Raw genomic sequence first — 14,018 nt, forward strand, 5'->3', positions numbered from 1 at the left:
TCAAACCTGCTGCACTGTTGCCCTGCTTTGCTGCAGCTCCAGGGTGAAGCAGGAGTATCTGTCTGCATAGCTCCCATTGGAAGTGTTGGTGCCTGTGACCCCCTTCCCTGCCTGTGTCCCCTGCTGCCTTTCATTTATCTCAGCCCCTCAGTGAGGACTCACAATGCTCCCAGAGGGCTTCCCCGCCACATCCAGTTGGTTTCGCTGTAAGCCATGCAAACTGGGGTTGACTGTCTGTGGCTTTCCAGTGCTCGCGGTAGCGCCTGCTGCTCCGGCTCCTTGATGATGGGGTTGCGGGGTGGAAGGTCCTGGAGCTGTTGTCAGCACAATGCTGGGGTTTGGCTGCAGATGAAGGGTCCCATGTTTTAATTCACAGGAAGAAAGGGATGGCGCCAGTTTGGGCTCCTGGTGGGCTGTAGAGAGCACTGGGTTCTGTTTCCCTCTCCCCAGATCCAGGTCCCTGGTGTGAGCATGCAGGGTTGATGCAGGGTTTCTCTTACTGTTTCATCCTCCATCCCTCCCCTCCTGTCTCTCACACCCTCTCTTTAGATGGAGAAGCAGCTTCAGGGGGGCCCAGTGCAGCCTTCTGCCCTGGATTTAGAGAAGTGGTACATGGCTGGCTTCGAGGCCTCCTCCCCTGCCTCTCCTCACTCCTCCCCTCCTCCTCTTCCTGCTAAAGCTCACTCTTCTCGAAAGCTGTTCCAGGTAATTGCCCCACCTACTCCCCATCTCCGGGCCCTGCAGGGGTGGACAGTTATGGCCTTTTGGGTGCTCGCAGGCTGCAGGGTTGGGATCACAGAGATGCCTGGGGAGGGAGCTCTTGGCAGCAAGGCCAGCTGCAGCTGGACTCAGCCAGTTAGATTAGTGAGACTGGTCACCCAATGAGGGAGTGTCCGGGCTAGGGATGTTCTGAGACCCTTCCCAAAGCTGGCTGGGATGGAGGGAAGACAGAGGTAGTATGATCCAGATTGCCAGCTAGTGTCAATTAGCTCCACTCCCATGAATCAATGGAGCCAATTTGCACCCTCAGTGGATTTGACCCAGAATTTGGTTGTTGCTTTGATTTCCCACTGCCTGGCTGGGTCCGTTACTCTCACAATGTTGCAATAGGCGATTTTGGGGAGGAATTACTCGCTCAGGGAAGTATTTATTATTATTTATGCCGTGTCATGCCAGCACATGGTGCTTAACAGACACATTAAAGAGCCACTCCCTGCCCTGTCTTGTGTAATTTAGGGTTCGTCTCCACAGAACACAGAATCAAAGTAATGAAATGATTTGTAGTTCACTTAGTACTCCACTTCAAGTCTGTGAGCCCCAGTGCCAAGTGAGAATGAATTAAATAGATGATTTATCAGTGTAAGACCTGTTGCAATAGCTGCTCACACAGATTTTCCCTTGGGGAGCTGATGGTTCAGGTTAAAGCCCCTTTAGTTAATTGGGTTCCAGACCAGTCCTTGATCTCAGCTGAGGAACAATAACCTGTTGAATGACATTAATGAGTGTGGAAAGGAGAGAAGTACCTGCAGTAAAAGGCCCCCTCAGTATACCACAAGTCTCAAGCACCAAACCCTAGGAAGTAAGAGCTGCCCCTCTCATGTCCAAGTCCGCTGCATGCAGCAGCAAGCTTCTTTAGTGCCTGGGGCTCTTCAGAGGAACCAGAGGAGCAGCAGTGGGAAGGTCTGAGCCCTCAATCTGTACCAGTGCATGTGCCATTCCATCTTCGTGGAGGTTGTACTGAGGTTTGTAGAGGTGACTCAGCACAACCTTATGGGCTCTGTGCTCACTCTCAATGAGTCCAGCTCACAGGAGCTCAGCTGCTGGGTCCAAAAGTTGCTTTTTCTCCAGGTTGGGACACCCATCTCCTCACCAGGGGTAAAGGCTCTGCTATTGGAATAGAGTGTAAGGCAACCTAGAGGCCAGTTTGCTTTCACTGTCTAAGCCCTTGAAAGCAAGTGTGAGTCACAGACACTGCATCTTGAATGAAACACAATCTCACTGTAACAGGGTCTCTTCTCGATTTAACAGTGAGAGTTGGTTTTCAGAAGGGCAGGTGTTTGCTCAGAGAGGGCACGTTCCTGGGCCCTGGTTATTTTGTACCCTGTGGAGCAGCTGGCCAGCATGGGGCACATTCTGACAAGATGGAGCAAAGCTCTGGGGAATATCCTGTAGGGAAGGAGCCTGTGCTGAAGGACCGGGGCTGAAGGAGGGATGTAACCGAGATTAGCATTACCTCTACTGCTGTTAACAGGCTGGGCTCTCAGGCAGCTGCTGTCTGCACATGTGTCTTATATGTTGAAAAGATGCAAATCCTTCAGGTAGATCCAGGTTGCCATCAAATCAGAAGCCCATTTTTTCCTCTTGTTGCTACCTAGGCTCCTTTCCCCTCTCTCTGCCTCTTTTGGGGTTGGAGTGGTTCAAATGCCATGAATCTCTGTTACGGGTGCTGATGGCTCTAGTAACCATCAACTCTCCCTAAGCCTCAGCCAGTCCACAGGGTCCTGTGCTGTGGCCTTCATCTGCCCTTCTTAGTCATGTCTGGGTTTGTGTCCAGGTCTATCGTGCTAAGATGGACAGCGACGCCGGCAGCACCCTCCCACGCACAAAGAGCGGGTCTGCATCATCCTCACAGCTCAGTGTGGCCACGCTGGGACGCAGCTCCTCCCCAAAGGTATGTGCTGAGGGGGGCTGCAGTACCAGCATTGTCACTCACTTCCCAAAGGAGGGCTTGTTCTAATCCATTGACCCTGGGGTGCCAGGGCTCTGGGGCTCTTGGTCTGCAGGAAGATAGTTGGGGGGCACAGCCTGGAACCCTGACTTGGTGCCCTTTCACAGCAGTACAGCAGGTGGATCTATTAATATCTCCATCAGCCAGACTGTATAACTGAGGCCCTTTACTACAGTTTGAGCCCATGGGCCAGGGACTTGGCATCCCACGGGGTCTTCCTCATCCTTGTCTTTTCACATCCCTAGGGTCCCCTGCAACCACAGAATGGCACAGGTAGCCTGCCACGGAACCTGGCAGCTACACTGCAGGACATCGAGACCAAACGCCAGCTGGCCCTGCAGCAGAAGGGTAAGTGCCTGCTTAAAGGGCATCCCATGGGGGGTGGGATTCAGTCTGCCTAGGGAGTGATAAAGGAGATGCTCCAAACTGGGCTGAGTGGTTTCTCTGGGAGCTGGGGTTGTTCTACTCCTCCCAGGATGTTACTGCCCTTACTTGTGCCCTGTGTCCTGCACAAATATCTCTGCTTATTATGTGTTACTGCTGGCTGTGGTTCATGAGACATCCCACCTGGGGAACTCCCAATGCCTTTCTCATGCAGGTAGGAGGAGAAACACCCACTTTCTAAGCTGGTGGCAAACAGCCTCTTTGCCTGGAGCTTTTACTACTCTGCCCTCCTGAATGATGCAGGCCAAGACCATGCTCTAGTCTGGCTGTGCGTCACAAACCCAGGAGGCTCTGGTGATGCTCACAATCGAGAGACAGGGAAGGAGGGTTACCACTGATCTGCTGTGGAGGGACGGTTGGCTTGAAGATAAATTGTCTCTTTGTGAGAATGGTCCTGGGTATCTTGCTCCCTGGGCTGGAGTTACCAGAAACTCAGCAAGTACCCAGCCCAGGTTGGGGAAATCCAAATCCACTGGGGAAATCTGCCCGAGTCTCTGCAACTCGGGCTGAGCTGAGCCTATGGTTTCTCCTCATGTACTGCACCTGCCTCCCAGGTGCTGGGGGATCAGTAACTGTTTGTGTCAGGAGGGGGGCCTGAGAACACCTGGGGGCCACAATTGAAACAGAACAACCATCTAGGTTGCTATAAGCCCCTCTCACTCCAAGGGGTGTGTAAGGCTGCTGCCTATGCCACTAGCTTTGGAGTCTGGAGCAGTAGCTGGGCCTGTCTTCAGAAGGGTGAAGAGCTGAGTTGACCCAGCTGGGATTTGAACCCATTTCCCGGGAGTCAAGGTATCTTAGCTGATGCTTGGCCCCTGAGGCCATCCGCTGGAGCCATAAACATGCCCACCATGAGGTGGTCTCTTCTAATGGGGGAGAGGAAATGAAGGAGTAAGGATCTACGTCAGACCTTTTGACAGTTTTTTGACTTTAATATGACCGGTCAAGTCAGCTGGAGTAGACCATGAGGATCATGGGAAGGGGAGAGGACAGGAATCTTGCAGGTGGGTGAGGGGATTTCATCACTGAGTTGTCACATGCTACTTTGCTGCACGTGAGCAGCATTGGCCTGTCTGGCCCCAAGTGCTCAGCTCAGCTGGCAATTCCCAGGCTCGGTCCATGCTGGGCCCTGGTCATGCTCCAGTGTGGCTGTTGCTAGCAGTTGCTGTGACCCATATGCACAAGGCTGTCTTGCCGGAGAGCCCAGCTAGGCCTTTAGCAGTTTGGCAGGATTCTCGGAGGAAGAACTCCCACCAGTGATAGACCCAGCCATGTTGGGCATCCTGCTGCTAGCCCAGCAGTGCTCCCAACAGATTTCATCTTGCGACTCGGTTGCAATCCCTCTGATTCTTGTGACATCTGTTCATTGGCAAGACAATAGCATGGTCCTGCAACACAATGAAATGTGGCAGGTCCCATCTGCCCACAGTAACCGTGCTGGGCTGCCACTTCCTGCAGCATGGCTGATCTAACACTGTAGATGAGACTAAAACCTTAGCTAACCCTGCACAAGGGCACCCTTCCCAGCAGCAGCCACAGGGAGCAGGCAATGTCCAGAGCCACTGCGCAGAAGAGGAAGAAGCCAGGAGCCTACCAGGTTTGGTTTGGCTCTGACACAGACATTATGGCTCTCTCATGGTCTTTTGCTTTTCCCCTCACTCCCAGCTCCACACAGTGCATCTCCAGCTGTTACTCCCAAGAGAGCCATTCTAGCCAGGCGATGTGTCAGTTAGAGAGTTGCAAACGCTAGGACGCCTAGGCAGAGCATGGCTGTGTGGTTCAAGAAGACACCTGATGCCATCTGCCAGGGGTGGGGAGGAGGTACAGACCCAGCCCCAAGGTGTCAGTGTGTCTGTGAGTCCGTCTGCATGCAGTGCCGGACAAACTGGCCAGATGCTTCCGGAGCATCTTCCCCCAAGAGCATCCCCAGCTGTGTCCCAAAGGGGACATCTCCAGCTTGCACTTGGGAACCAGCTTGTTTTCCCTTGGTGTTAGGGGCTGGTGCTGACTGACGCAGATGGCTTGTTCCTGACCAGCTCAGGTTTCCCCTGGATCAGAGAGCACAGCCTGGAGGGAAGCCCTGAGCATTTTTCTCCCGCATTGGCCATGTCAGCCAACACCTTTCCTACTTTGGTCAAATGAGCTCTGCAAGACCCTGCTTGCCTCCTCTTCCTGCACAGCAGCATCTCCAGTGACAGCAGCTCAGTTTGCTCCTTTTGGTGCCTGTGCCTGCCAAGCAAAGTGCCGAAAGCTGGAGCTCCTTTAGGAACCTGCTGCCTGGTCCTTCTGCCTCCCTGCTACACCCCCAAAGCCCCACTGAGCACGCAAGCGATTATGTGGGTTTGGCAAACATAGTATCAGGCTGCCTGGTCTACGAATGCTTTGCCCAGCCCTGCCAGAATGAAGCATGCGCCCTCCCCTTGCTGTCTCTGCTCTGAGGGTCTGAGGGGATGGGGCTGGAGGCCAGGGGAAAGTAGAGGCCCACCTGGGATGGTCCATGCAAGCTGGGAACCTTGAAGGTTGGATCTGGCTATGTGCATTTTTGGCAGGACGGAGGAGTGGGGGTAACTGATCTAAATGGGTCTGGAAAAGGTGAGGAGCCCCTTACGGAGCCACATTGGGAGCTTCCAGTGCATCCACCCAGTGATCCAAGAACACAGCATAGCAGTGGGGTGTGCCATCAGTGGCCAGTATAATCCAGGCAGTTGGGTCACACCTGCCTGATTCCTGTCTCGCTGCCAGCTCCCAGATGGGAATTAGAGCTGGGTGAAGTCGCCATGCGGCAGGGCTGCTGCAGCTGCACAGCAGTGGCAGTGGCTCCGACTCCTTGGGGTGAGTGACTTTCCAGGGAAGCCCTGGTTCCTTGGCTGCTGCATGGCAGCCATGTGCATCCTGCCCAGAGACCAGGCTTATCCCTGGCTCCTCACATGCACAGTAGGGAATTTCTTTTGCCTTCAGACTCAGTCACAGCTGCAGCTCAAATCCACATTTATCTCTATCCCACTTACTCTGCGTTCCCACAATGCTGGATAGGGGCTGCCACAGGAGCTGTAAAGGGGTTTGGCCATGGGTGAGGGAGTTCTCTGAAGACTTAGTGTGCTGCTTCCCCTTTGGCTGAACAGGCAGACATGAGGAGGCAGGGGCATGTTTGCACTGGGAAATGGATGGGCATGCACAGCGTTTAGCAGGGTGGGTATTCTCGCACTTGCATGGATATCATAGGAGAGTCTCTGCTCACCGTCATTAATGCTCTGATAGGTGTAGACGTATTTATGGACACTTAGACAGACAGCCACATACTTGTAAGTCCAATCACGCACTATGTGGACTTAGTCCTTGACAGCTGGATGCATTGGGCAATTCAGACTCATGCCTTCCTGGCCAGAGATGGCACTGTAGCAGAAGCTCTGTGTGAGCCGTGAGCCCCGGGCAGTCATGGCGCTGGGCACAGAGCGCAGGCTGCTTGAAGGCTGCCTGCCAGTGCCCAGGCCATAGCTACAGTAGCCAGTCAGGCCCCTCCTTACCCCTGGTGATCTGCCCTCTGTTCTTTTTCCCTTGGGGTACAGGGCAGCAGGTGATTGAGGAGCAGAAGCGGCGCCTGGCGGAGCTGAAGCAGAAAGCAGCTGCTGAGGCGCAGTCCCAGTGGGAAGCCCTGCACGGGCAGCCTCACTACCCCCCTTCTTCCTACCCTCCGCTCATGCATCACTCCATTCTCCATCATCATCCTCCCCATGGCATCGGGCACCGGGCCGAGGACATGGACCACGCCTATGACACCCTCAGCCTGGAGAGCTCAGACAGCATGGAAACCAGTATCTCCACTGGTGGCAACTCAGCCTGCTCGCCTGATAACATGTCCAGGTAATCCGGGCGCCTGCTCCAAGCCTCCATGGGCAGGGTAATACCTGCCCTCTGGGCAGCCTGCGGAGGGGAGGGGTGCATACGGGCTGGTCCCTGTCCTGACAACAGGTGATGTGTCAGGTGTCCTGACAACAGGACAATCCGGCCCATTCAGGAGAGACGTCAGCACATTCCAGATACCTGGCTTGGCCTAAGGGAGCAGCCAGCTGGTTTGGGACTGAAAGCCTTTCACCAGAGGGCCGCCAGGTTGGTAGTGAGCAAAGCGTACCCAGTGGCCTCTGTCTGAGGTGAACTAGGTGGGGCTCAGTGAACCTAAGGTGCCTACGGTCTCTGATGAGCATTTACTCTGGGCGGCTAGCACCTACCACAGCTCACACTGCCGTGGCAACACTATTTTTAGCAAACTTGCTAGACGAGAGTTAGCACGGGCGCATCTACTCGAGCTGAGAATCACCCCTCCCCCCCCCCACACACACACACAGCTGGGGGCAGGAGCCTGGTCATTCAGGGCAGGGGGAGAAGGGACCTGGTCACTAGCGGGAGGGAGGGCTAGTTAATAAGTGCAGGGGCCTACAGAGTTTCACTGGGTTGACAGATGAGCCATTTGTGAGCATTTCTGACAACTTCATTGCAGCCACCTTCCATCATCCATCCATCCATCCCACACACACCCCAGCCCCGCTCCCCTGCTCTCAGACTCGTCAGCACTCATCTCAGAATCCTTGGGCAATAACAGCCCCCCCCCCAAGCTGATTGTTGGGGGGCTGGATGAACCCGGTGAAGCTTGAGGCTGGCTCCCCTCGCTCTGCCCAACATGAGAGTCTGACTGTCAGGCTCTAAGCGCAGGGTGTTGGGAAGCTACTGTGCTGGGCTGTGCACAGCAGCCATGCAAGTTGGGGATTTATTGGCTTGTGTATGCTCTTTGGGAAGGAATCCAGAGCTCAGGCGTGTCAGTAAAATCATGAATTCTGTCTGTCTGGAGGTCCATCCTCCCTCTATCTGCTCTGCAGCAGGGTGCTGGAAGAAAAAAAAAGCCCATAGAGCTTGTTCATGTTAATTCTGTCCATGTCTGTGGTGATTGGTGGTGTGAGGCAATCCTGTGGCAGATGCAGTGTTTAGAGGCAGCTCTAGATGTATGAGAGGCATTGAGCTGGGGCAGAGCAGGCTGTGTGGCCCCATTTGATTCTCGAGGTCAACCTCTACAGTGAATCCCTGACTGCAAACAGATCCTAATAAAACCCATGATTGGCATCATGGCTTGGACCCACAGTGTTCTGCATCCCAGATCCAGGCACCTCCCTCTCAAGCAAAAGGAGAATTTTCCAATAGCTGTTTCAGGGCTTTTATATCCTAGCCCTTTGGGACAGGAGTTGTCTTCCTTCGGGCAGCACCACAATACACTCGTACAGATTTCCCTGGATGTCAAGTGAACAATCCATGTGTGGATGTCTCCCTGAGGGGGACACATGCTCCCAAAATGCGTTTGTGGGCCCCTGCTGGGCTGAGACAGAGATGGGGGTGCAGTGTCCAAGTGCAGAGGGACTCATCATACCTCCTCCACAGAGTAGATGCCACTGCCATTAATCCCTGAGAGCCCTTTCTGTGAATAATCATTCCCTCACCGAGATCTGGCTCACTAGTCTTGACTCTAAACTCTCAGGGAACTGGGAGTTTGCTTGGCCCTGCTGCCTAACTAGTGCCCAGGGGTGGGCAAGCATGGGATTCCTAACTGCTATCCTTTCCGGATACACTCTCCACCTGTGTGGAGTAGCCAGGCTCCTGGCCCAAGCAGGGATTGCAGGCTGTGATGGCATCAGCTTTGTCTTGCAGTGCCAGTGGGGTGGAGGCAGTGAAGATTGAGGAGATGGAGAAGATGCTGAAAGAGGCCCATGCAGAAAAATCTCGCCTGATGGAGTCACGGGTGAGTTGGGTCTGTATGCCAATGCTAGGGAGCTACACTCAGGAGCATTCTCACCCTCTGTTTATGGGGACGAGGAAACTTGCAGGGAGAGGGGATCCAGTCTCCAGGGGTGCCAGCCATCCACTGTCACACCCAAAAGTCCTGCCTCATTGAGTAGTGCTTGTGGTAGCTAATGCTAGGCATGGGGTCGGCAGGACAGAGAGGGGATCTTGCCATGTCCTTTACTTGGCAGGAGCGGGAGATGGAGCTGCGGCGACAGGCCCTGGAGGATGAGCGCAGGCGGCGGGAGCAGCTGGAGCGAAGGCTGCAGGATGAGACGGCTCATCGGCAGAAGCTGATTGAGAAGGAGGTCAAGATGCGAGAGAAGCACTACTCCCAGGTGAGGGGAGGGATGTTGAACAGAAAGGAGCGCAGAGCGGGGGATCGGGGCAGTCCTTTTCCATCTGTCTCTGGTGTTAAGGAGGCTGCATAGTGCCGTTTCAGCCATAGACCTAGCATCCATGCATGTATGGAAGGTGCCACCTGGCATGCAGTTCTCTTGGTCTGATGTTGGAGCATCTGGGGCTGAGGGGTAGGGAAAGGGTCAGGGACTCTTGTCCCCTTTTGAGACTTAGGAGGGTGACACAACTGGTGGCAGCATCTTGGATGCTAGGAGTGCCATGGGGCCTGTGCTGGCTAAGTGCTCAACTCTCCCACTTCCTTTACTCTCAAGGGCGGCGACTGCCATTGGGGTGGCACTGATGAGGCTGCGTTGCTTCTCCAGGCACGGCCATTGACCAGGTATCTCCCCATACGCAAGGAGGATTTTGACTTGAAGACACATATTGAGTCCTCAGGCCACAATGTGGACACCTGCTATCAGGTCATCCTGACCGAGAAGATGTGCAAGGGCTACCTGGTCAAGATGGGCGGAAAGATCAAGTCCTGGAAGAAGCGTTGGTTCGTCTTCGACCGTATGAAACGCACAGTCTCCTACTATGTCGGTAAGCACCCCACTGCTGCCCTATTGTCTCCCAGTCTCTATACAAATACCCAACTACCACTCAGGAGGACTCATCACATCCATGTCACTGACGGTGTCTCAGGGCTGTCTCTCCTGTTGTGGCCCTATTGTCCCCCAATCTCTATACAAATACCCAACTGCCACCAAAGGTGTATTTAACCCTCAGGAGGACTCATCACATCCATGTCACTGATGGTGTCTCAGGGCTGTCTCTCCTGTTGTGGCTGCCAGAATCCCTGGCTCTAGCTAACCCATGTGGTGTCTGGCTCAGTTCCAGCTGGGAGCCAGCCTCCACGCTCTCGTCTTGCTGCCTCCTTCTCTGTGAAGCCTGGTGCTGACAGTGCCTGGCCTTTCTCTCTCATGCAGATAAACACGAGACAAAGCTCAAGGGAGTGATCTATTTCCAAGCCATAGAGGAGGTTTATTATGACCATCTCCGCAGTGCTGCTAAGGTGAGGCCTGGGCCCTGCCCTGGGTGTGGGCTGGGGGAGGGGAAGGGCTGGCTGGTTAATGCTGTTCCTGGGAGAATGGGGGGAGAGGGGTCCTCAAGTGCAATGGTGCAAGCACAGCCTTGCAGCACTGGACCGCAAGAAGCAACATTCTGGGGAAGCAGGGCCTCATGATGAAGCCCATCTGCATCACTATGCCCACCCCAGTGACAAGTTGCAGGACTGTGATGTGTCATGGGCCCCTGGGAGCCACAGATGTCCCACAAACTCCAGAATTGCCCCATTGTACCCAGCAGGGCCCAGGTCCTTGGCACCAGAAAGTGTGCCGTTCTGGGCCAAAAGGACAGTGCAGGGCCTGTGCTATAGAGCCTCTCTCCCACCCCAAGGGATGGATGGGATTAGTTACTGCCAAGGCTTCCTGGAGTCCAAATCAGGTTGTGTCCAGTGGCCAGGTCAGATGCCAGAAATGGCCTTAGTGCTGCCCATTGTCCAGGTCAATGCTGCGCTCTCCACCCAACAGTCAGTGACTGTGACTCTGCCAGAGGTTCAGTTAGTATGGGGGCTGGATGTGGCTGGGAAGAGGTGTTATCTCCAGGCACCTGGAGGGCGACACTGGGGCAGCTTGCCCAGCACTGTGTGTTGAATCCTGTAGTACAGCCTGAGCCACCTCCCTCATATCTGCAGGGGGAACTCCAGCAAGCACTCACTGTCTGTCTGCTGGGAGATACAAATCCAGCATGTCGGGGGGGCAGACAATATGATGCCAGCACTTGCGCCACTAGCACGTCCCTGGACGTCACAGAGTCTTGGCCCTACAGGAATGAGTGGGAGACAGGCTGAACTACCTCTGGGACCTCATTTCCTGCAGCTTTCCCCAGAGCAATACTACTGATTGGAGAGGCCTGTGCTCACAACTCATACTGCATGGACAGCGGGGCAAGCGTAACAGTATCTGAACCCAGGGCAGGCTGAGCTTTGTGTCTGTTTCTCTCTCTTTTTTCCCCCTCCTCCTTCCTATTCAGAAAGGACTTTTCAACCTCAGCCTAGCAAATGTATGTATCCCGCCCTCTGGGCTCTGCTGTGCCAAGCACTAACCCTGCTTTCACAATGGGTTCCCATTAATCCTTTGCTGCCAGGAGTGCTCTAACCTGCTTTGTGTTGGTACTAACACCTGAACTCTCAGGCTGCCAGTCCTGGGACCAGGGGACTCTGGGGTTCAGGTGCAGCCAGAACCAGCCTTGTTCCTTCAGAAAGCAGGGTGCGCTCAGCCACCTGTCTCTCTAACCTAACCACACCAGCCCACCCCCTTTCCCTCACTCCCTTTCCAAAACCCCTCTTCCTGGGGGATGGGTGCCTTGAGGCAATAAAGTAGCTGAAGCTGCAAGTGCCCTTGGAGTCCCTGGGGAGTGATGATGCAGGCTTTCCAGGGGTGAAGGCCCTTTCCATTCCTGGAACCTTGCAGCAGCTAGCTCCATCAGCACTGAATAAGCTGCTGGTTCATCAGGTGCCTGTTCCCCTCTTGCTATAAACGTAGCTGAGCTCTGGGGGCCCCCAATCACTGGACGAGCAAGGGCCAAACTCAGTGTGTTTTTAACATGCGACTTTCACCCGAGAGGAGAAATTTCTCAGTTTAAAACCAAGGTTTTGAAAGCTACTAGTGGCACGGTGATGAAGCAGGGCTGCACTGCTCTCTGTGCAGCCAGGAGACAGCAGGTGTTAAACCCAAACATTACAGTTTTGCTGGCTGGCTTTAAAATTAATAACAAGTGTGGAAAAATAGCTACCAGTGTACACCTTTGAATCCCAGCAGCCTTCATATGGCGCCAAAGGAGAAATTTCAGCTGGAATCTGCTACGGGGAAATGAGGAAAATGGATCTAAAGTATCTGGGAGTACGTCGTGGAGGGGCAGTAGCAAGAGCCAGCACGATTTTATCTGAAGATAATGCAGCCTGCTGCTGGAACCAGCAAGTGACCCCTTGAAGATCAAGAAGCTGCCACCGCTGTTGGGCTGAAGGGAGGGCAGTGCGACTCCAGGAGCAGGCATGACTAGGCCCTGAGCCGCCTGCCAGTGGAATTGATCAAAAAGTCTTGCTGGCCTCTGACAGAGCTGGAAAGTCCCATATGCTGCAGAAGGGGAACGTCTCTTTACTTGCACTGTAATTCCATGCTGGCATCATGGGGGGGAACCCTTTCCAGCACTGTCTTCCCTGAGGCTGCCTATAGCTGCAGTGGGAGTGTCTGGCTGACGTTGACAGCTTTCTGAATGAAATGAGAGTGACTTTTCAGACTCCTGGTGTAGTGGAGCAGAGTTCAGATACTCAAGGCTGGGGTTACAGAAGAATCACATCCAAGCCTGAGGGACGACCATCATGTATCAGGCCTTTGCATCGCTGTGAAACACTCAGACTTTGAAATCCCACAAGACTGGCTCCAGGTCTTCATTCTTCTGAGGCCACTTCATTGAGTTCCATGCAGGTCACTTCATGGGGGTGCGTGTCTTGGATGAGATCTTGAAGCTGAAGAGCCATTCCATTCTGCCTGGACCTGCATCTGCAAACATCATGCCTACCGTTTCTGCCTTCTTCTCTCTGCCTCATTGCAGAGAACAAGGGAAATCAGGGCAGGGATGAGTCCAGAAGACAGCAAAGCCATGTCTGAGGAGAGCATGGTGGCAAGGAACTGCTATGGCAACAACCCAGAGGAATATGGATGTCCCTGCTTCTCCTTGGGGAGCCTGAACAGCATTTCCCCAGCTGGAGAAGACAGGACTAGGGAGGTGGTAATAAGAACTGGCTGGTGGAAGGAGGCGGGGCTCTCACCTGGAGCCCAAGGAAGGAAGTCAAACGAAGGGAGACAGAGTTTGAACCCAGGGTTCACTACAGCCTGCCTAGGCTTGGGGCTTACCAGAATGGGCTGTGCTTCAGGTCTCTGTACTGCCTTCAGGGTTGCCTATGTGGAGTTCCAGCTGACTAATCAAGCCAACAGTTTGGACAACGCTATGGGAGTATCAATGCAAACGCTTGGCGACGTATCGCAATGTACATTCATCCCTGAGGAGCCTATGAGTCTCTGGCAAGGCTCTGCCTTGGGTGGACTCACTGAACAGAGCTCACGGGGTGAGGCAGGAGTGCTGCAGGCCCACAGGTCCAGCCTAAGGAGATGGTGAAACTGTGTGGCTTGCCCTAGTAGGAGAGCGAGCCTGGCACACTGAAGGGGTTCCTCCTAGAGTCCATTCCAAAGGTGAGGCCATAGCAGTGATCCTATGGATCTGTGACCCCCTTTATCCAGTGCTTACCATGCTCATCTGTGATGGGGGGGACCCTGCTTCAATATCCCCTCTGCCTGGTTAGTAGAAAGGATGAGAAGAGGGATCTTGACTGCCCAGGTGAGTGCTCTAAGCTATGGGCCACAGAAATGGGGGGACTGCTCTCATGCTTGCCTCTTGAAGCTGTTCTACTTGAGTTAAGTTACCTCTTAACACTTTTGCCTAACAGAGTGCTTTCCCTGCCCTAATGGAGCCAACTGATTTTCTGAATGCTTTCTAGGGTGCATAATTAACATGGGGAGAGGGTTTCAGTCGCTGCAACAGATGCTCCAATGGGAGCAAGGCT

The 14,018-nt window shown here is 54.0% G+C and overlaps 1 protein-coding gene across 29 annotated transcripts in view; it reads left to right on the forward strand.

The window, feature by feature from the left end:
• Positions 1-14,018, forward strand: part of PHLDB1 (pleckstrin homology like domain family B member 1) — a 121,566-nt gene that overhangs the window by 104,455 nt on the left and 3,093 nt on the right. For 10 of the 29 annotated variants that reach the window (XM_043500879.1, XM_043500880.1, XM_043500876.1 and 7 more), the window contains 9 exons: positions 550-705; positions 2,555-2,671; positions 2,974-3,076; positions 6,739-7,033; positions 8,864-8,954; positions 9,187-9,333; positions 9,667-9,937; positions 10,324-10,409; positions 11,429-11,458. In XM_043500879.1, the coding sequence (XP_043356814.1) occupies positions 550-705; positions 2,555-2,671; positions 2,974-3,076; positions 6,739-7,033; positions 8,864-8,954; positions 9,187-9,333; positions 9,667-9,937; positions 10,324-10,409; positions 11,429-11,458 (1,296 nt within the window). Of the gene's footprint in view, positions 1-549; positions 706-2,554; positions 2,672-2,973; positions 3,077-6,738; positions 7,034-8,863; positions 8,955-9,186; positions 9,334-9,666; positions 9,938-10,323; positions 10,410-11,428; positions 13,874-14,018 lie in introns of all 29 variants that reach the window. The other 19 variants (XM_043500901.1, XM_038380543.2, XM_043500896.1 and 16 more) reach the window with 8 other exon arrangements.

This window comes from Dermochelys coriacea, chromosome 22, assembly GCF_009764565.3.
Source record: "Dermochelys coriacea isolate rDerCor1 chromosome 22, rDerCor1.pri.v4, whole genome shotgun sequence".
In the NCBI taxonomy this organism is placed as follows: domain Eukaryota; kingdom Metazoa; phylum Chordata; order Testudines; family Dermochelyidae; genus Dermochelys; species Dermochelys coriacea.